This window comes from Prunus mume, linkage group LG8 (assembly GCF_029339155.1).
Source record: "Prunus mume cultivar Tortuosa linkage group LG8, ASM2933915v1, whole genome shotgun sequence".
Taxonomy (NCBI): Eukaryota; Viridiplantae; Streptophyta; class Magnoliopsida; order Rosales; family Rosaceae; genus Prunus; species Prunus mume.
In genome coordinates this window covers 8,684,613-8,703,640 of record NC_142705.1, presented here as the reverse complement: position 1 = coordinate 8,703,640, position 19,028 = coordinate 8,684,613, and the positions used below count along the sequence as shown (strand labels likewise).

The following is a 19,028-nucleotide window of genomic DNA, read 5'->3' as shown; positions in this document are numbered from 1 at the left end:
AGTGTCAAACATCAGTGAGTTTTTAACAATAGTTTTATACTCTTTAGTTTGGTGTTCATTTAAACAAAAGGGTTCTTTTGTCTTTTCAACTGAGTTTTTAGTTAAGTGGCTTTATTTGTTTTAAAGAATCTATATATATAAAGCAAAAGGCGTGAAACATTCAAAATACCATAAATGCCCTTGGTTAATGCAAACATTAAGAATTGAAATTATTAATTAAATAAGGATAATATGGTAAATTCACATTTTTTTAATATTAAAAAAAATTAAAAAAAAAAGAAAAATCATATAATAGATCTTATTTTTATGGAACACAACTACCCATTATCTTTTTAAATTCTAAAATAAATTTAAATTTTTTTTTTAAAAAGCCACTCGCAAGTGAAGCGCATGCGGAGAGGCTAGTTTGTTTTAAAGAAATAATTTATTTGTTAAAAAGCTTATTTTTGCTAAAAGCCTTTTTTGGTCTCTAACCCTAGTTTTAAGCGTGTAAAATAAGAAAGGAACTTAGCCGTTCTGTTTGCTGCAACATTGAAAAGAAAGGAACGACAAAATATTATGGCAAAGAGTTATTGAGAGTTTATATTGAAAACTCATGTGGATGTTCCTTGTGAGCCTCAATGAGTGATTAAATCATCGTCTTTTCATATATGTGTGATTTCATAAGCATTATGCATGTTGGTGATCAACAATCGTGCCTTGAGGTGTAAGCAGCCGAGACCAGCATTGTGCCATCTCTTATCGACAAAGGAAGACAAGATTGATGATTGGGTTGACTAGCAAAGGCGAGTAGGCAAGTCTGCCTTGTGAGCGATAGTCTTGTGAGTTGAGACTTGTAAGACCTTTTTGTATTCCTTCTCAAAGATTTGTTCTCCAGCATAGTTCCCGCAGTTGTTTGCCTCATCTTGAGGTTTATTTACTGCGTCAACATATCTTGTGTCCCTTGTGCGATTATTTGAATTTATTGCTGCTGTGTATTCTAGAATTCTGCTTACATGATTGTTACAATATTTCAATCCTACTGTGGTGTTTAAGTATTAAGAAACAGATCAGTTGGCCATTCTAGGGAATTTCAAACCAAAAACCCAAAAAAGAGAGGATGTTATACTTCTCAATAACATTGTTACCATGGAGAAGTAACCTCTTCGTGGAATTTGAGCGTATAGACCTCAGCTTTTGATCTCAGACTCTCAATGGCAGCACCAAATTCATCACATACATCCCTCAATTCCTCAAGCTTTACCTCAATATTTCTTATTCCTATGCCTGCTTGTGATCGTTCAATTTTAGCTTCTTTATACATCCTTGCCTCCACAGCAGCTCCTGAGTCGTTGGAAAGGTTTGCAAGCCGGCATAGCCGATCACGTAAAAATCCAACATTCATCCCCAACAGCTCAAAGGCCTTTAAATATTTGTCCCAAGACACAAAATCATCCCAAGTCGTAGTAAGTTTGCAAGCCTTGATGGCATCAGCAATATTTACGGTTTCAGATATAGCACCTACAACCAATTTATGATTCATGCCCTCGACAACGTTTTCGTGAAGAAATGCATTCTGGCTACAGCAGAGCTTGTAGTACTTTCTTCTTACATCTTCGGGGAGCTCGGAATCTACAAGCAACCCATTTACTAGAATGCTGAAGTTCTCAAAACTTTGGATGTCTTCAAATTGAAGAGCTGTGTCTGGTGATTTGGATTCTTCCAAAACTTCCGAATCGACCTCGTCACTATCATCTTCAGATTGTTCAACCGGCTGCAAGCCAATCTTTTTCTTCTTTTGCGCTTCTGAAGGAGGAGAGTGTGCACGTTTCCTGGTAGCATCATTACAAGCCTCAGTGCCCGTTTCTGCATTATCTTTATCTGAGTGCAACATCCAAGTAGACACGTCAATAAAAGTACAAATTAAACTACAAATGCATGATACTAGGAAGAAACGGACAGAGACATCAATGAACTTGCCTGCATCCTTTCGTTTTGTATGACTATCCAAATTTAGAAGCCCAAGACCCCCATCAACTTCAGTCAAATCATTTGACCTTATTATGTAAACCTACAAGATGGAGGAAGATACAATTATAGATAGTAAACTTTCAGAAGTGCACAAGAGCAAAAGCAGACAAAATCTTGATCTATCTGAACCCCTTTTGTGATGCTTCATGCGTATTCTTCCATCACAATTCAACAGAAATAGTAAGTAAACAACATGGAAAAAATTGACAAGGGAATGTTGCACCAACTCCATCAGAATTTCACTGACATGGCAAGGCAGGAATACAAACATAGCACTAGTCTTGGTCCTAGTCAATGGTGGCAACTGAATCAGAAGACAGACCATGTTAGTCTCAGTTCTCTAGTTTGTTCGGGAGCAGATGAAGAAGAGTATTTATAGGACTAACACTCCTTAAGGAAAAGAATTTTCATCTTCCAGACAACAGGGTCATATCAAGCTGCACAGGTTAATTGTGAATACATAATGACTAGCTAAAACAGAAGTGAGAAGTTTTGGACCAGGTTACATCTATTGACAATGCACGATTGTTGTAGGTTTTACTTGTGCCATCGTACAACTGTTCCTAACTAGTACAATGCAGCCTACACTTTTCTTGTGATTTTGGGTGTAAAGTTTCAAACCATTACCTTAAATTTGGTGGGTTCAACTAATTGGAAGACAAGAACGTCTCCTTCAATCAAGTTGTGCGAAGCAGCAAACTGTCTCCAACCAGCACTCAGTCCTGTCTTGTATGCAATGTATTTCAACTGACACTGTCTACCACTTTCATCTTCCAAAGTCATTGTAATATCTTTATCTGGTAAGTGTGATTTGCAGAACAGCGAAGGAAGCCCCTATTACACAGAATACATAAAAAAAAATATAGGGGGCGCAGAGAGAAGGGGTATTCATTTATATACCACTGCTATTATAAATAATGTTCCCACAGTCATCTATTTTAACTGTACTTACCATCCAAAAACAACTAGCGACGTGTGATCTGACCAGAGATTTCACAAAGCTAGGAAATCGAGGCTCTAGTTTTGATCGAACTTCTTGTGCTTGAATGACAGCAGATGACTTTGCTTGACCTCGTGAGGGTGAACCATCAACTGGAAACTCATACTGCGTATTGCTTTAAAGAAAGCACAGAGACAACATTATCATGAAGCGCATGTACAAAAGACAAACAAAGAGGGCCAAAGTACACAAAGGCCATACAAGATGCTTCACTGACCTAAGGGCTGGGGACTTCCCTGCTTGACCCAACATCTGCCGTTCAAACATTTGTTAAAAAATTTCATCAATTCCCGCAATCCAATCATAAGGAACAGTTCCATTCCATCCATACAAACATTTTCTTTTTACAGAACTAGAGCTTGCAAGTCAAGCCAGTGAAACACACAATAAGAAGTTCGATTAAAAACACAATAAGAAGAAACATATAACCTAAATACATTGCACCCTTTTTGCTAATCCATAACAATGATGGCTTCTAACCAGTACTCCTATGAACTTATCTTCCTCAAATAAGAATTTTGATCCATCAAAGCTTCTATATGTTAGCATGGAAGTACATTGTATGACCAAAAAAAGAAAAAGAAAGAAAAGAGGAGGTGAAGCACAAAAAAGAAACGATTTTCCATTGTGCTACATCACGCCTTGATCCACAATTATATGAACACAATGGAAATTGATCCAAATGTTTAATTTAGATTTCAAAAAATGAAAGGGGAGCCATACATTCTTAATTTGGGTATTGGAAAGCTCCTTCATGGGCATGGAATGCTCTACTTCTTTCTCGTTTGGCTTGTTTGGCTTCTTCAGCTTTGCCTATTCCATAATGCACAAAAAACCCACATCAATTACATTGAAAAATAAATAATAAAAAACCATGTAAACATTCTAAGATAACCACAGAGACAGAGAGAGAGAGGTCAGGAGCAGACCGGATTGAGAGGAGAAGGTTTTGGGTTGGTGTTGGGTTTGGGCCTGGGCCTGGGTTTGGACAATTGAGCCGGAGTCGGGTGTCCCTCCTCCTTAGACGACTGCGTTTGAGGCGGCTTCTCCTCCTTTCCCTGGTGCAATTGGGTCTCTTTCTTCCCAACATTCCGACCCATGATTGAATTGCACGCTTTATGTTTGTGTTAACAAACCACAGGACCACAGGCACAGGTGTCTGTCTGTCTGTCTTTCTGTTTATGCCCAGCAAAAGAGGGAGAGACAAAGCCAGATATCATAGGACTGGCCTGGCTTCATGCCTCCTTTCCTTGGGGTTTCTCTCTCTCTCTCTCTCTCTCTCCTCTTTTTTTTCTTCTGATTTTTTTGGGGTTTTTACATTTTTGTTGTTGTTGCTGTAGTCTTTTTGCCTAAACACCAAAACGACCGTTTACAACTGTTGAAACAAAGACCATACTAAAGCGACCCCTTTCTTCTTCACCATTCCTTTTTGTTAGGGAGCTAAAGCTCTGGCTTCATGGATTGATTTGTGTCTCTTCTTCTTCTGTTTATATCAAATCAACAGAAAACTGAACCTCTTCCTGACCGACACGTGCCCCCCCATGAGTCCCTTTGCGCCCCGAAGCCCGCGCACCATAATGCCTGACTTTAACGACAACGCTTTGTCAATGGACCATCTTGTGGGGCTTACACATGTCCTCAAGAGGCAGCCATTTGTTTGGGTAAGAATATTTGAATACTATTTTGTGTGCCTATATGATATGACCAAAATAGGGATAAATATTATATGAAGAATCCTATTAATCAAAGCAATCAAAGTAATTTCCATTTCTATTATGTGATATGTGATAATCAAAGTCATCTCTCTATATATAAAGGGTACATACCTGCAAGGAGTTTGTAGTTCAAGTAGTTAAAAGCATTTATCCATGATTTGATGTTTTAGGTTCGATTTCCCTCTCTGCAGAAATTTATTTTCTCTATATTGACGATGCGCCTACGTATCAATCTATTTTAAAGATAATCATCAAGGTATGTACTTTATTGTCTTTTCGCTTCCGGTCTTATGTTCCAAAATTAGTTATCAATTTTTGTCAAATAAATAGATGAATGAAGTATTTCCCTTCTTTTGTTTAACAGATCTTTTATATTGAGAGGGTGAAAGTATACTAAACTCACACACATAATACACAAATGTTAGGACTTCATGATCTTTCCTTGGAGAGTAATTCCTCCAAACTACTACACTAGTGAGTCATTTGTTTTTCCTTAAACACTAAGAATTGTGATAATTAATCACAGCCCGTGTGCTAATTATCTCACACAAAATAAAATAAAATAAAAAAGTTTTAGTTCGTTGGTCAACATATGTCATAACAATTTGGTTATTTCTCCCCAAGAAATTGACTCCCTTTTGAAAAGGTTGCCATATATTATTATAGTACAAACGTAATCATCGAATTGATGTTAAACTACTACTTCCCTAGGGAGGGGAAGAAAACAACATCAAATGGCTTTTTGCTTTGTGCTTTGTGCTTTGTTCATGTATAAAACATTGTGTACAAACTAAAAAGAAAACATACGCATATATTTAATTATTATTTGTTAATTATTTTTGTATTAAGCAGAAGATGTCATAGATCCTCATAAACCAAGCTACCCAGCAATAATATAAGATTATAAACAAACATAAACCAACATAATAATTATTATGTCAAGGGTAATCTTACTTACTAATTATTAATGTATTGTGTGACATAAAGGATGATGCATTTTGGTAATCCAGTGAGAACTTGGTGCAGCATAAGAGTGTCAGTATCACGTCGATGCTGCACAACAGAAAATCTACGTACATCCAAGGGCATATTTAATTTTGCATGATTGCATATACAAAGAATTGGTTCTTTTTGGATTTTGGGCTTATGCGTTTTGATGGATTCATCAGAGAGTGGCCAGTAAGCCAACAAAACCAAAAACTAGTTGGTTCCATAACTAGGTCTCTTTGCATCTTTAATTTGAATAGTTCCCTCTGGTTCCTAACTTTCTGGGGTTATTGATTTTGGTTGGATCTTGGGTTTTCTTTGTACTCTTTGTTCTTATTCTTTGTCATCTTCCTGCAGCACAAATCTCATCTCTCTCTCTCTCTCTCTCTCTCTCTCTCTCTCTCTAATCTTTTCATTAATAACAATTATAATAAATATATATTCATTCATTCTTTTCTTCATGGATGCCTGCAATAGCTGTCAACCGGGGACTAAATTCATAATCGAATTCGAAAGGTGGTATTCAAATTTCGGTTAAAATCTCTCCAATGGAGCTCTTCCTGTCTCTGTGGTCGTTTTTTAGTACGGATTTTACACAATCTTTCCGCGGTTGTTTGAAGGTTTTCTATGTGGTATTTGCATTCGGCTCTGCTCTCTGTCTGGGTGCTCTTAAAGGTATGTCCTTTGTTTTGTTTTGTTTTTTTAATAGAAAAAAAGGTGTCTTTTTTTTTTTCATTTCTTTTTGGCTGTGATTCATGGACTGTGGGATGGTTTGTTTTCAACTTTTGCATGGTGTCTGCTGAAAATTTAATTGGGATTTTCATTGGATTTTGTTCAATGTTGCAGGACTTCTTGTGGGTCCTATTTCTGCTCTAATACTGATTTTAGGGAATGTGGGGATAATTTTGGGCTTGTTTCCTGCGCATGTTGCCTGGACAATCTACACACTTATAAAGTTGGTAGCTTTGGAACTACCCTTTTCAAAAATTTCAACAAATATCTCATTTTGCAGAGATTTACTATGTTTTTTTTTTCTTTCCAATGTTTGGCAATTGCAGGATTGATAGATTTGACGCACCACTTAAAGTTGCCATTTTGTTTGCTTTGCCTGGCCTATTGGCAATATGGTTGGGTTTGAGCATAGCTGGGAGTGTTCTTGGGGGAGTGGGCTATGGATTCTTCACTCCCTGGGTCGCTACATTTGAGGCCTTTAGGCATGACAATGAGTTCAAGAAATTCAAACATTGTATTGTGGTAAATTCTTAAAGCTGTTCCTTCTTTGAATTATCTGTCTGATTTAGTATCTGATTTGCACTTCTCATTCTGTTTCACTTGTGAACGTTTAGGATGGAACTTGGGGTACTGTTAAAGGAAGCTGTACTGTTGTTAGAGACTTTGCAGACCTATGTTATCACTCATACTCAATCTATTTGAAGGAGTTGCGCGAATCCCCCACTTCACAGGAAGTTCAACCTCTAAGGTAATCGTGTTATAATCCCACACCAAAAAGTTTCCTTTTAGTCATCAAAATTTGTGGCAGAAGATATTGCAAAACCTCAAATAACCATTTTATTCTGAACTCATCTCTCTTTTGGAGACATCTTATAGGTTGATTCACATTCCGGCCTGCATTATAGCTGGTGTATTGGGCCTAATGGTGGAGATTCCTGTTTACACTGCAATTGCTGTTGTAAAGAGTCCATATATGCTGTTTAAGGGCTGGTACCGGCTGATTCATGATCTAATTAGCCGAGAAGGTCCATTTCTTGAACTAGCTTGCATCCCTATTGCTGGTTTGACGATCCTTCTGTGGCCAATTGTGGTTGTTGCTAGCATCGTATTGGCAGTTTTCTCAAGCATTTTTATTGGATTGTATGCACCAGTTATCGTATATCAGGTTTGCTCATACCGGATTATAAAAATCTTAGTCTATCTTTATCTCCTTGGCCTTTGATGATCACTGAAATTATATGTCCTCTAACCATTTGTGGATGTAGGAAAGATCTTTCAGGAAAGGTGTGGCCTATGTGATTGCAATGGTGGCTGAATTTGATGAATACACAAATGACTGGCTGTATCTTCGAGAAGGAACTATCTTCCCCAAGTTAATCACTTTCCTGCTTATAAAATTTTGTTCTTGAGCTTATTAAGCAATCTGCAGCTACATTTTGTTCTTTTGCTTGTAAATATTTAGCAGTTGTGTTCTCATTATGTGCAGCCAGGCCCAATTATCGAAAAAGAACTGTCTCTCAATCATCCGAGCTTTCTGTGCGAGGAAATCAGGTGGCTGGAGGCAAATTCAGTCCATCTATGGAAGCACCTGCAATGCTTATGCCAACTATAGCCAATTCGAGATCGGTTAGAGCCGTAATACAAGAAGTGAAAATGGTACAGGTATGCTTTTAAGTTTTGAGGCAGAAGTGGTTTTTTCTTCTCCTTTTTTCACCAAGTACTAACTGTGAGCCTGAACACTTTGATTCAGTATCTTTTCTAGAGTATTGAAACCAATCTCTGACCAAAAGTTCTCTGCAAATGAATTTGTTTTGCCTCATTTTCTTTTAAGAAAATATATCCCCCAACTACCCATGCGATCTTTTAGAGACCATGGTCAATATATGAAATCTATGTGTCATGCACTAAAACTTTTTGGGAGATATGACTGACAAGGCAATCAGTGATTCTGCTTGTACACAAAAACTTAATCTTGCATAAAGTGTAGTAAAATTTCTATTTTACCCTGTAGAGGGGGTTGGGGGAGCAGGGCTAGGAAGGGCAGGAAGGCTCTTTCTTTCAGTCTTATATTGACCAAAAGCAAAATATGCCCTGCCTAGAGAACAAACTTGGGTGCCAATAGAGCCACACAAGGCAATAAACTAAAATCGAAAAGAACCACACAAATACTAATATGTTGGGGGGGTTAAGAGAGTTAAATTACATGCACATATGCACCGTCCCTTTTTTTGAAAGATTATTGGTTACACAAATTAGTGACTGCCTAGAAATATGAAAAGAAATGTACTCAGATACATAATCTTTTGCTATGTTGACTTTCTTCGGAATTCGTTGTTAATTAACTCTCTCACTTGTTTCGATTCATGATGAGAAATTTTATTGTGTTTTACTCTGTATGCAACAGATATGGGAAAATATGATGAGGTCCTGCGAACTGAGGGGTAAGCAACTGTTGGATGCTAATGTAATAACCCCAACCGACCTCGAGGAATGGATGAAGGCAAAGAATAGTAATGATGGATCTATTATCGGTGTCGGTTTGCCTTGTTATTCATGCTTGCAGACTCTTCTCTGCTCCATCAGATCAAATTCATCTGGTTTACTGTTACTGGATGATGTTGAAATTAACCATTTCAATAGACCGCATGATAAATTGTTGGACTGGTTCTTTAATCCTATAATGGTCCTGAAGGAACAGATAAAGGTACAATTGGCAGAGGGTGAGGTTAGATTTTTGGAGAAAGTGGTTCTTTTTGGAGGCAATACACAACGCATGGAGGCTTGGGATAATGGAAGTTTAGCACCTCAAGATGCTCTGAGAGCTGCTCAAATCGAGGGCATTAGTAGAAGGTATGATTTTGTCTCTCTAAATATAAAATGAGGTTTGACTCTTCTTAGCATTAAGTTACTAATTTTGATCAAGAGTTAAAAGCCCTGCAATTATAATTCTCAATATTCATGTTTACACGTGGTGATTATCTTTGTAGGATGATTGGAATGATGAGAAGTGTCTCAAAGTTTCCTACTTACAGAAGGAGATTTCGGCTTGTTGTGAAGGCTTTGATGACACACTCCGTACAGAATGAAGCTTCTCATATATGCGTTTCAGTTAAATCTTATACCTCCAGTGAAGATGTGCTGGATGAACCTTAGTTTATTTCCGCGCTTCCCTTTTGTATTTTTTTCCCCTTCACATTAGACTAATTAATTTCTCAAAGGACATGAATTTGAGCTTGTTGGTCAGATCATTAGTTTATGAGCTTTGCTAAACACTACCATCTTGAGCTTTTTCCTGCAGTTTATTTATTACTGAAAGAGAAGGGTAAAATTCTCAAGGGGGGTAAAAATTCTTGCATGGATCATGGTAAAAATAGCATGAGGTCTTGCTTGCAAAATTTGCAGGCAGAAAGACATGATGGTACTACAGGTTGTAAATGTGGTGCAGAGCAGTGAGAAAAAGACATAACACAAATGTCTAAGTTGTGAGTAGTCAATTGAGTGCAGAAGTAGCTGAACCAGAGCCATCTTCATCCTCTTGAGGCATCATTTTCACTGAAAAAATAAAATAGGAAATGGCAGATACGCACGTTTTACTTGGGTAACAATGGCAGAGCGCTTGGTTATACCAGATTGATGAGGTGGGGTTGCCAATACATTTTTTCTTTTGCCCCCTTCTTAAGCCATTTGTTGACACAAATTATGTTACATTGGATATCAAGGCAAATGTAACAACAATGGCAGAGGGCTTGGTTATACCAGATTGATGAGGTGGGGTTGCTCTCCAATGAGATGTAGCCATTTAAATCGGCTTGTACATAAGTAAAAATATGCATCCAGTAGCGGATTCATGAATTTTTCTTCATGTGGGCAAGATTAAGAAACTCCAAAATATATTTTCATAAATGAAAAAAAAAAACCGCATACACTGCTCAACTACTAGCTGCTTGCTTGCCTAAACTCTTTGAGGCATAACAAACACTTTACCCTTCATACCCACTTGTCCCTTGTCTTAGTCCAGTTGGACAGATCAATGGAGGGTCAATTTGTTGAGTGAGGGCAATAGCACCCTCTCAGCCCTCTTTGGATGTGTATCATGCTCGGCTGAGAATGGTTTTGCTAGTTGCAACTTGCAACTTGACCTAAAATTCTCATTTAATATGAGAATGGTTTTATAAATATAAAAAAGATAGGCCCTAAAACCTTGGCCCATTATGAAATAAAATCTAAGCTCATGGTCCAATTCACTTGGTTCTTTTTCTTGTTGGTAACCCATGGTCAGTCACAATCAACTGCTAGCCATTCATCCGAGGGCTCTCCATCGTTCATTACTTATTACGAGAAGCATCCCAACCAAATGGCAGATCTAGAAAAAGAATATCCTTCAATGCAAAGCAAGACAAGTTATTTTTCTTTTAATGGCAATATAAAAAGTTCGTTGGATATATAACCTTACACTTGAGTTGCATTTTGCTTTTGTTTTACATATAGAAGAAGCAAATTGCACAAACTTTTACATGTTGCATTTTCTAAGATTTCTATCTGCCTTTTACCTTTCCCTTTTTTTTTTGTTACCATTCTACTCTTGTTCCTATACCACTCATAATCAAGAAACATTTTTCTTTTTTAAGATTTGGGTTTAGCCCCGATGGAATAAATTCTCATATTTTTTCATTACAAGTGTCGTGCTCTTGTCTGTTCAACGTGTTTCACGTCATTTTAATAGTGTCGGATTCATACTACATTTATGCTAATTCGGTCATTTTACACTTTTAATTTCTAGTGAGATTTGTGTAATTTGTGAATAATCTCTTTCTTCAACATTGTCATTCTTTCTTTATATTTTACCTCGCTGGTTTTCTTTTTTTATTTATCTTTCATTTCTCTATTTGATTTAAAAATCGCAAAAGTACAAACATTACCGGTAGAACTAGCTAGAAAAATCACAAATTCCCTTTCCAGGAATTACAGGTTGAAGATGCTTGACATATCAACAAATATTTACAGTTCAAAACCTAGCGAGGTATGCAGCTAGGCCAAATATTACCGGAGTCAAGGGAATCCGAAAGAATCTCAACAAACCCTTATTTTGTCTCTCTTCTCTCTCTCCTTGTTGTTTTTAACCCTCCAATATAATCCAAATGCAACAAATTTCCAAGAACCATAAATGAAAAAAACAAAAAACCTTTAAAGCAAGCAGCAGATCATACCTCCCTCGCCAAACGTATCACAATATTGCATCCTTCTTTGCACAGAAACTTCCTCATTTTGCCTTCTCTGGTCTTATTAACTGTTTTCTAGCACATACACAAAAACATTGACCTGACTGATTGACTGACTCACTGACTGATCCAGATGCCGGCATTTCAGAACCCAATGTTTCCACAAACTGTTATTAATTAAATTATTCCCCCAGTTAGGGTTCTTTATTTTTTTTTATTTTAAAAACTCTTTCTTGTAATAGTAAATATTCTTTTCTTGTTTTTACTTGGGATTTGGAAATAAATCGACTTGGTGGTTGTTGACGATGGATTCGATGGGATAAGACACGTGTCAGTAACTTACATGCCATATGGCTTTGCATAAATTCTTTTTTTTAAAAAAAATAATTAAAATATTTAAGGCAATTGACGCCGAAAAATACTGAAAAATATTGACTGCATCGGCACGTAGTGTTGTTGGTGCACAGAAGGAAAGAAACAGTTGACAGTAGCAGATAGATTGATAGATAGGCCAAATTGAAGAGAGAATGAGACACCAAATGTGAAGAAGAAGGGAGAGTAGAATTCTAGAAGCTTTTTGTGATCTTGTTCTCTTCGATACTCTCTCGATCGTACTCGCAGAAACAAAACTCCCCATCTCCTCCATCAGATTCTTCTTCTGCTTCTAAATTAACTAATTTAAGAGCTACAGCTTGCTGTACATGAATATTAAACCCAACAAACAAACAAACAAAAGAAAAAAAAACTAGACACTGATGAAATTAACAAAATAATTTGCATGAGGATTATTGATCCTCTTTTCTTTTTTTCTTTTTCTTTTACGGCTTTAATCGAACCCACTCGTACCGTCCTTCCACCGGCTCGTCCTTGGCAATATCATAATTATACCTGCAATTATCAGTTCAGAAATTTTCATGACAATTGGACAAGAGCCAACGTAGAAGCTTCAAGTTTTGTACAATTAACAAAAATATTAAAAAAATATATTGAACTTGCCTTTCATAAATTGTTTTTGGATGTTTTTCTCGGCGGCTGCGAAGAATTCTTCAAGCTCTGAGTCGATAGGTGGTGCTGATCTTCGTCGAGAGTCGGCGTCCTTCGACCTCACGGTCACTGTGGATTCTACTTCCTCGAATTCTGCTTCGGCTTGAATCCCGCTCGTAGGCGCCGTCATCTCTCTCCTGCAGCAGCAAGATACAGCGAACACAAGGATAGAGCAAAGAATTGAGACACAGTATGCGAACTTAAATACATTTGAGTGCGCGAGAGAAAGGCAGAGAAAATTGAAATTTTGAATTTTGAATTCAAGATAAGAGTGCTTGAATTACAGTAATAAATGTTGGATGAATATATATAATGTATGTATGAAAACCTTTCTCTGCTTGAATTATGCTTCCACGACCCAACCTGTTCACTCTCCTTCTGCAACAAAATAATTAATTTAAAAATTCAATCAATAAAGAGACGTGAAAATTGAATGAAAGCTTCAAGCAATAAAAGCGCCACAAAAAAGAACCGAAAATTCCGAAAGTTGTAGGGGATAATTGAATTTATTGCCGAATTTAATTACTTCCATTAAATCGTTCACCTTCAGATCTACGAATTTTATGTCTCCATCATGCACCAGCTCACTCGAGCCGTTACTCGAGCAACAGGAGGTCTCGACGTGATCCGACGTCGAAACGTCGTCGTCCTCGTCGTCCTCGGCTTCCAGCACACCCTCCGCCGCCGCAATTTTCGACGCGCCACTTACGACGAGTCGTCTCGGCTTCTTCAGCTGCGCATACGAAGACGGCAATTCGACGGATTCTCCGTTCGTGTTGATCTTCCTCTTCTTCTTCGCTGTCGCTGACGTGGCGGCTCGAGCCACCTCCATCGCTGTCGCCTCTATTTCTCTACCGCTAGTCGCTACTTCACTTCCTCATCACCATTTCTCTCTCTCCAGAGCGCTCTTCGCTTTGAGTTTCTGAGAGCGAGAGTCAGAGAGAGAGAGAGAGAGTGAGCGATGACGATGATGATAATGATGGTGATGATGATGACGAGGCCGTTGGACGGCTGCGATTGATTTGGTTTATAAGTGCGGGGGGGCAAAGGTTGCGTGGTGGTCCAGACTCCGTTAACAATGACGGGGAATCTGAAAACGGGCGATTTGACGGCGCCGTTACGTAGATCTGGGGTGCACCGAACATTCGTCTAATAAATCCACGCCACGTGGATGCGTTGCACGTTGAAGATAACAGGAGGGGGAAATGATTGCCTACGACGGTACAGGTTCAGAGACTGTACGGTCGTGGAAGTTAGAACGGGACTCACTGAATTACGGGCAGTTATAAAAATCGTACCTTTTGGTTCGATGAATTCCGTCTGGCTCTGAACGGGTCTTTTAACTCTTGTTAACCGTATGATTATCAACGGTGAGGAACGGGACGTACTTATTTACCCTTGTCTTTACTTCACAACATCGGAAATGCCACCATGATCCATTTGTTTTTTTTCCATAATTGCCAATGAGTTGATGATGATTTGTGCACGTTAAGAAAGCATAATTAGTTTGCAAAAGTGATGGCCAATGGTAATGGCGTGGACTCAGCTTCAAAACAAGATTTACCAATAGTAAGATTAACGTCCTTATTCTTTATATCTGTCGCAAGAGTTCTACTCTTGACGTTCTAATTCTAAATTAAAATGAAATTTTTTTACCCGTTCAAGTAAAAGAAAGGGTAAGAATGTACGATGTAAAAAAATTTAGATGAAAAAAAAAAGAAATGCATATAAAAACTATCAAAAAAAGCAAAATTAATAAGTAGTGAATATCGATCGATAATATCATATGATGAGTTTCCATCAACAATCATTAAATCTTCTCTTCTTCTATGAATCAGGTGCACATCACTATTGAATACCCTAATTAATTTGAGTTTTTGATAGGACCACAAGAATTCTACAAATTGGGCAAAAACAATACTTTTTTAAATCGGGTAGGATTTATAGGCCTACAATAGTAGGTGTAAGAGTATATAGTACAATAACTGCAATCAAAGTACAAGAGTAATGTCTGCTAGCTAATGTAACTCATATGCACGGATTGTGGTCGTTCACAATCACTTCACTATAACAATTTGATTCCGTATTGCACATAGTTTTATCTTTTAACTGAGTTTTTTTACAATTTTTAATACAAGCGATATTTGGAGAGGGGGATCGAATATATGACTTTAATTAGGTGTAAGAGTAAATATTTTTAATCACGGAACTACAAGCCCTTACTTTTAACTGAGTTAATTGCGGCTTAATTACCAACCAAATTCACTTTGCACATATAGCTTTCGCCTTTATTATAATTTGCTCCAACATCTTTGAATTTTTGACTGATATCACCATGTCATCAAGGCTAGAAAACAAACCACACGAGCTCTACCTTACTTAATGACTTGAGCAAGGTCCCCACCCTACAAATGTGACAAAGTAGCTAGTAGTTTCTAACCATGCAGTTAAACGTAACCTAAGAGGGCTAGCAAAATAGGGCTTCGGTTAAGTTGCTGCTTCTTTTTTGCCGGTGGTTAAATTGCGCTTTTAGTAACCATCACTTAGCTAGTCATCAAAATGAAAAAGAACAAATTCAACTTCTTAATGCTAGATACTTCTTTTCTACTATTCTTCGCAGTGTGTAATCTTAAGTATATGATGATTGAAATCGTTCATTTCGTAGGTTATTCTTTCATAACTATTTTTGTAGAAAAAATAAACTAAACTAGATATTGTTAATCACAATTTGATAACTGAATATTTCTTCCATTCATCTAATATTATTTGGATGATTAAATGATTTTTGATTTGATTTACTTTTAATATAGATGATCTATTAAGAATGGCGATTATGAGTATACAAAAACATTGCATAATGAGAAGTGAATGTGATAAAATAGAAGAGGAAGATGAGTCAACAGGGTAGCACATTGAATAATGACCTTGACTTGCAGATAAGTGGTCTCAGATTAGAACTTCTATGACACATTTAAAGTGTTTGTGTGACAAAAACTCTCTATCCTTTGTAAATTAGACTATCACTTGAATTATAAAAAAAGAAAAAATTAAAAAGGAAGAGTTGACTGTGAAATCTAGGCACACTCTCTAAGAAAACCCTAACAAAAAATGTCTTAGTCGCTGCCCCCTCTGGGGGTTGGCGGCGTCCTTTCCTACCTCATCCCTTCTTTTCTCCTTCCCTCCCTTTTCCCTCAAGATTGTTAGTTCATTTTGTGATGTGGAAGCAGTCACTGTGAAACGATGTCGTCACCATGATATAGTCATTGTATTTTGGCCCACTCATACAAGGAGTTGGCTCCCTTCAACATAGTTTGGATCTCTAAAGAGGGGAAGATGTCTGCTTGCATTGAGTTCGGGTTTAGCCAGTACTGGACTATGGGTTTATATGGTATGACGCTATGATTTTCTTCGGGTTGCCCGGAAGATATGGAATGGTGGTCCTATTTCTTAGCTTTGTTTTAGACTAATAATTTTCAGAAACTCTTTAAAAGTTTGTTGTGATTTGTTTTATATTTAGGATTTTTATTTCTTTTTTGCTTTTGGCTTTTGGTTTTCGGCTTTCGATACAAATTTTTCATTTTTGTCATTGCATGGCGAATTTATATTGTAGGTCTGAGTACACGTGTTTTTGGTTGCTGAATCGGGGATTTAGTCATTGTTTGAGTTGTGCGTGATTCTCTCCAAATCAATTCAACATGTTGTTGTATTTGATCACTGGAGAAGATATACCCATATTTAGCACATATTTGCTTTGTACTTTGGTTTGCCCATCAATAATATACAATCACTTATTTTTATTTTTTTATTTATAAAAACTTTGAGCCATTGGGTTTGATACATGGCAGGCATGATCATTTAATTTTGGGCCATAACGGAATAACGGTTAGGTAAGTGTATAAATTAAAATAGAATAAGAATAGTGTGGAAATGTATAACATGGTCTATGCGATGACATACCACATGTTTATCATACATACATGCAAACGGGTATGCAATGTGGATGGACCACCACCATAAAAACTTTTTCTCTAGTAAGATTCATCGTGGCTACCCCTTTGTCCTAGTGCCTACCTTCCCAAATTACAATACGACCATTCAATAATACAAATATTTGGTAGTTGAGTGTATTTTCCCCCCCTTTATTTCTGGCATTGGGTAAATAATCATTTATTTTATTTAAAAATAGTGAGGAACTATTTTTGAGTTTGGTGAGGGTCCAAAATAAGTGTCCTTAAAACATGCATATTTCTTTATTATATATAAATGAGATAATATTATCTTCTATGACAAGTTGTGTATTTTTTTTATTAATTAGGATCATGTTATGCATTATATAAAAACTTAAAATTAATCCTCTTTTGTGCTTAAATATGATATATATATATATACATTCTTACTGAAACAATTAATGAATAAATTGTATATGTGACATATTGACGTGATGTTACCGTCACATATAAAACAAATTCAAAATGAAAATGGACACCACTCTTGTATGGAAGTCATATTATTTGCCATACAAAAACAAGCGATGATATTTGGTTTTTGTTGGCACATTGATAAGGCATATATGCACACAAACTTTCAGAGGACAACCAATTTTATAATATTAAGAACTTTGGAAGGCAAAGTATATTTGACACTTCATGGGCGTTAGGGCATGCATTATTATATTAAACCTCCACGACAAAATTTGCCCTTTCATTACAATGAAGACACTCCAGAAAAATCAAAGCACACCACTGTGGAAATCATGGAATTTCAGAGCGTATATATATATATATATGTACAAGTATGGAATGAAACAAGGACTTTTCAATGTTATCCAATAATATGAGAGAGAGAGAGAGAGAGAGAGAGAGAGAGAGAGAGAGATGATGGATGATCAGTAAAATAGGCAATAATCTACCCAAAAAAATACTGCTTTACGGAAAGTTTGATGTTTGTTGGTTCAAATTAAAGAAGACGTACCAACAAACAATCGTGACCATTAAATCAAAGAAGGGAAAAACTATATATATATATATAAGTAAGATTCCTCTGAAGCAAGAGAATAAAAAGGGGAAATAGACATTGGACAAGGTCACATGGATCTTTATAGGTGAATTGCGTTGCTGAGCACAGAAAACTAGGACGAGATTTTCCCCCTTCTACAAAAATTTGGTGCCGCAACCCAATCATATAGAGTGGCTCAGCCCCTCTCTCCTAAGATTTCAACGTTAATTTTGAACTTAAAAGTGCTTTTGTTGTTCCCCCCAATTAAAAAAAAAAGTGCTTTTGTTAATTGCCTTGCTTTAGTTGAGCCAGTGCATGCAATTATAAAAAGGTGATTGAATGAATTAGTAAGGTGACCTCACCATTACCCGCTAATTGAAAAAAAAAGAGAGAGAGAGAGAGAGAGAGAGAGAAAATAAGAAGCTTTTAGTTATATCAAAGGTCTCTTTCGATTAATTTTGTTTTTGCTGCTTTGACAGAAGGGCTTTTGTTTTGGTTACTTGTGATGGCAAAGGCATATCAAACAATGACAGAATTAGTTTTACTCACATCCAAATCCACATCATTAAGGCTTTCGATAATCTTTTCTTATTATAATATAGTTAGGTCAATGAAGGCCTCTAATCTTTTCTTTATTGTGGTTCTATTTTTGTCAATGCTGATTACTGTGGCCATCTCTTGCCTAAAACGCATCCAAAAAGGAGAAGTTGGGATTAAAGGATTGTTATCTTTCCTCGTGAATGGCGTTTGCTTATTTGCTAATTAATGGTTTATTAAGTTAAACAGAACATGAAATGAACACTTGAAGCATGTACCAAAGTCACATGTGTTACTATCCATAACATTTTGATCCGATTCCGATGGCTTAGTATTTTACAAAGATACTGTAGCTGAATACTCGTCTTGATAATATAGGCTTAATGTGCATGTTCTTTGACAACATAATATGTTAGATGCTTTAGATATATTTTAGGTAATCTATGTATCATGTGTTCGTATTCAAATTTACAGCTCACATCATACTCATCATTTACCGTTGAAATCACCCACATGTGGGCGGATTGTAAATTTGATTCTTTAAAAGGAGAGCTTTATAATTATAACCTGAAAAGATAATTAAGAAGAGCTTTGAGAGTATGTACTGCTGTTGGTCTTTGACTTCTGTTCTCCTACTACTGTTGCTTCGCTTTGTTTAATTACATAATAAATACTTATAGCGCCATCATGAATACCAGCATATGATTGATGATAGGGAAGTTTAGGTTAAAAATAATAATGGATGGTGGATCCGAGGCAGAATTTTTTTTTTCTTTATTTGTTCTGCTA

The 19,028-nt window shown here is 36.8% G+C and overlaps 3 protein-coding genes across 5 annotated transcripts; 1 reads left to right on the top strand and 2 right to left on the bottom strand.

Moving 5' to 3' along the window:
• Positions 1-951: 951 nt before the first annotated feature.
• Positions 952-4,468, bottom strand: LOC103339927 (B3 domain-containing protein Os01g0234100-like). 2 transcript variants are annotated; one of them, XM_089042716.1, is made up of 7 exons: positions 3,940-4,468; positions 3,734-3,823; positions 3,212-3,262; positions 2,963-3,115; positions 2,638-2,844; positions 1,960-2,050; positions 952-1,860 (listed from the first exon to the last, which is right to left on the bottom strand). In XM_089042716.1, exons 1-7 carry the CDS (start codon positions 4,108-4,110, stop codon positions 1,124-1,126), a joined length of 1,500 nt encoding a protein of 499 aa, XP_088898842.1. In that variant the 5' UTR covers positions 4,111-4,468; the 3' UTR covers positions 952-1,123. The 2 variants fall into 2 exon arrangements, with proteins under 2 accessions (XP_088898842.1, XP_008241504.1); XM_008243282.3 differs by having other exon boundaries at positions 2,963-3,125; positions 3,228-3,262; positions 3,940-4,467.
• Positions 4,469-5,801: 1,333 nt separating this feature from the next.
• LOC103340226 (putative membrane protein At3g27390) lies at positions 5,802-9,714 on the top strand. 2 transcript variants are annotated; one of them, XM_089042715.1, is made up of 10 exons: positions 5,802-5,945; positions 6,190-6,387; positions 6,559-6,667; positions 6,771-6,966; positions 7,059-7,192; positions 7,321-7,609; positions 7,710-7,816; positions 7,935-8,106; positions 8,849-9,294; positions 9,432-9,714. In XM_089042715.1, exons 2-10 carry the CDS (start codon positions 6,261-6,263, stop codon positions 9,595-9,597), a joined length of 1,746 nt encoding a protein of 581 aa, XP_088898841.1. In that variant the 5' UTR covers positions 5,802-5,945; positions 6,190-6,260; the 3' UTR covers positions 9,598-9,714. The 2 variants fall into 2 exon arrangements, with proteins under 2 accessions (XP_088898841.1, XP_008241845.2); XM_008243623.3 differs by having other exon boundaries at positions 5,810-6,387.
• A 2,419-nt stretch (positions 9,715-12,133) lies between these two features.
• LOC103339928 (uncharacterized) lies at positions 12,134-13,704 on the bottom strand. The gene is made up of 4 exons (XM_089042717.1): positions 13,252-13,704; positions 13,036-13,085; positions 12,661-12,844; positions 12,134-12,553 (listed from the first exon to the last, which is right to left on the bottom strand). The coding sequence occupies exons 1-4, from the start codon at positions 13,537-13,539 to the stop codon at positions 12,482-12,484; spliced, it is 594 nt and encodes a 197-aa protein (XP_088898843.1). The 5' UTR covers positions 13,540-13,704; the 3' UTR covers positions 12,134-12,481.
• Between the last annotated feature and the right edge of the window lie 5,324 nt (positions 13,705-19,028).

What these genes read in the sequence shown, in the direction of transcription:
- LOC103339927 (XM_089042716.1), bottom strand. Translation starts at nt 4,110, where the DNA reads ATGGGTCGGAATGTTGGGAAGAAAGAGACCCAATTGCACCAGGGAAAG. An exon ending in CCAATACCCAAATTAAGAAT is followed by an intron (nt 3,263 to 3,733) that starts GTATGGCTCCCC and finishes TTTGAACGGCAG; the next exon opens with ATGTTGGGTCAAGCAGGGAA. An exon ending in TCGCTAGTTGTTTTTGGATG is followed by an intron (nt 2,845 to 2,962) that starts GTAAGTACAGTT and finishes TCTGTGTAATAG; the next exon opens with GGGCTTCCTTCGCTGTTCTG.
- LOC103340226 (XM_089042715.1), top strand. Translation starts at nt 6,261, where the DNA reads ATGGAGCTCTTCCTGTCTCTGTGGTCGTTTTTTAGTACGGATTTTACA. An exon ending in GAAGGAACTATCTTCCCCAA is followed by an intron (nt 7,817 to 7,934) that starts GTTAATCACTTT and finishes ATGTGCAGCCAG; the next exon opens with GCCCAATTATCGAAAAAGAA. An exon ending in AAGAAGTGAAAATGGTACAG is followed by an intron (nt 8,107 to 8,848) that starts GTATGCTTTTAA and finishes TGTATGCAACAG; the next exon opens with ATATGGGAAAATATGATGAG.
- LOC103339928 (XM_089042717.1), bottom strand. Translation starts at nt 13,539, where the DNA reads ATGGAGGTGGCTCGAGCCGCCACGTCAGCGACAGCGAAGAAGAAGAGG. An exon ending in TAAAATTCGTAGATCTGAAG is followed by an intron (nt 13,086 to 13,251) that starts GTGAACGATTTA and finishes ATTTTGTTGCAG; the next exon opens with AAGGAGAGTGAACAGGTTGG. An exon ending in CATAATTCAAGCAGAGAAAG is followed by an intron (nt 12,845 to 13,035) that starts GTTTTCATACAT and finishes TTGCTGCTGCAG; the next exon opens with GAGAGAGATGACGGCGCCTA.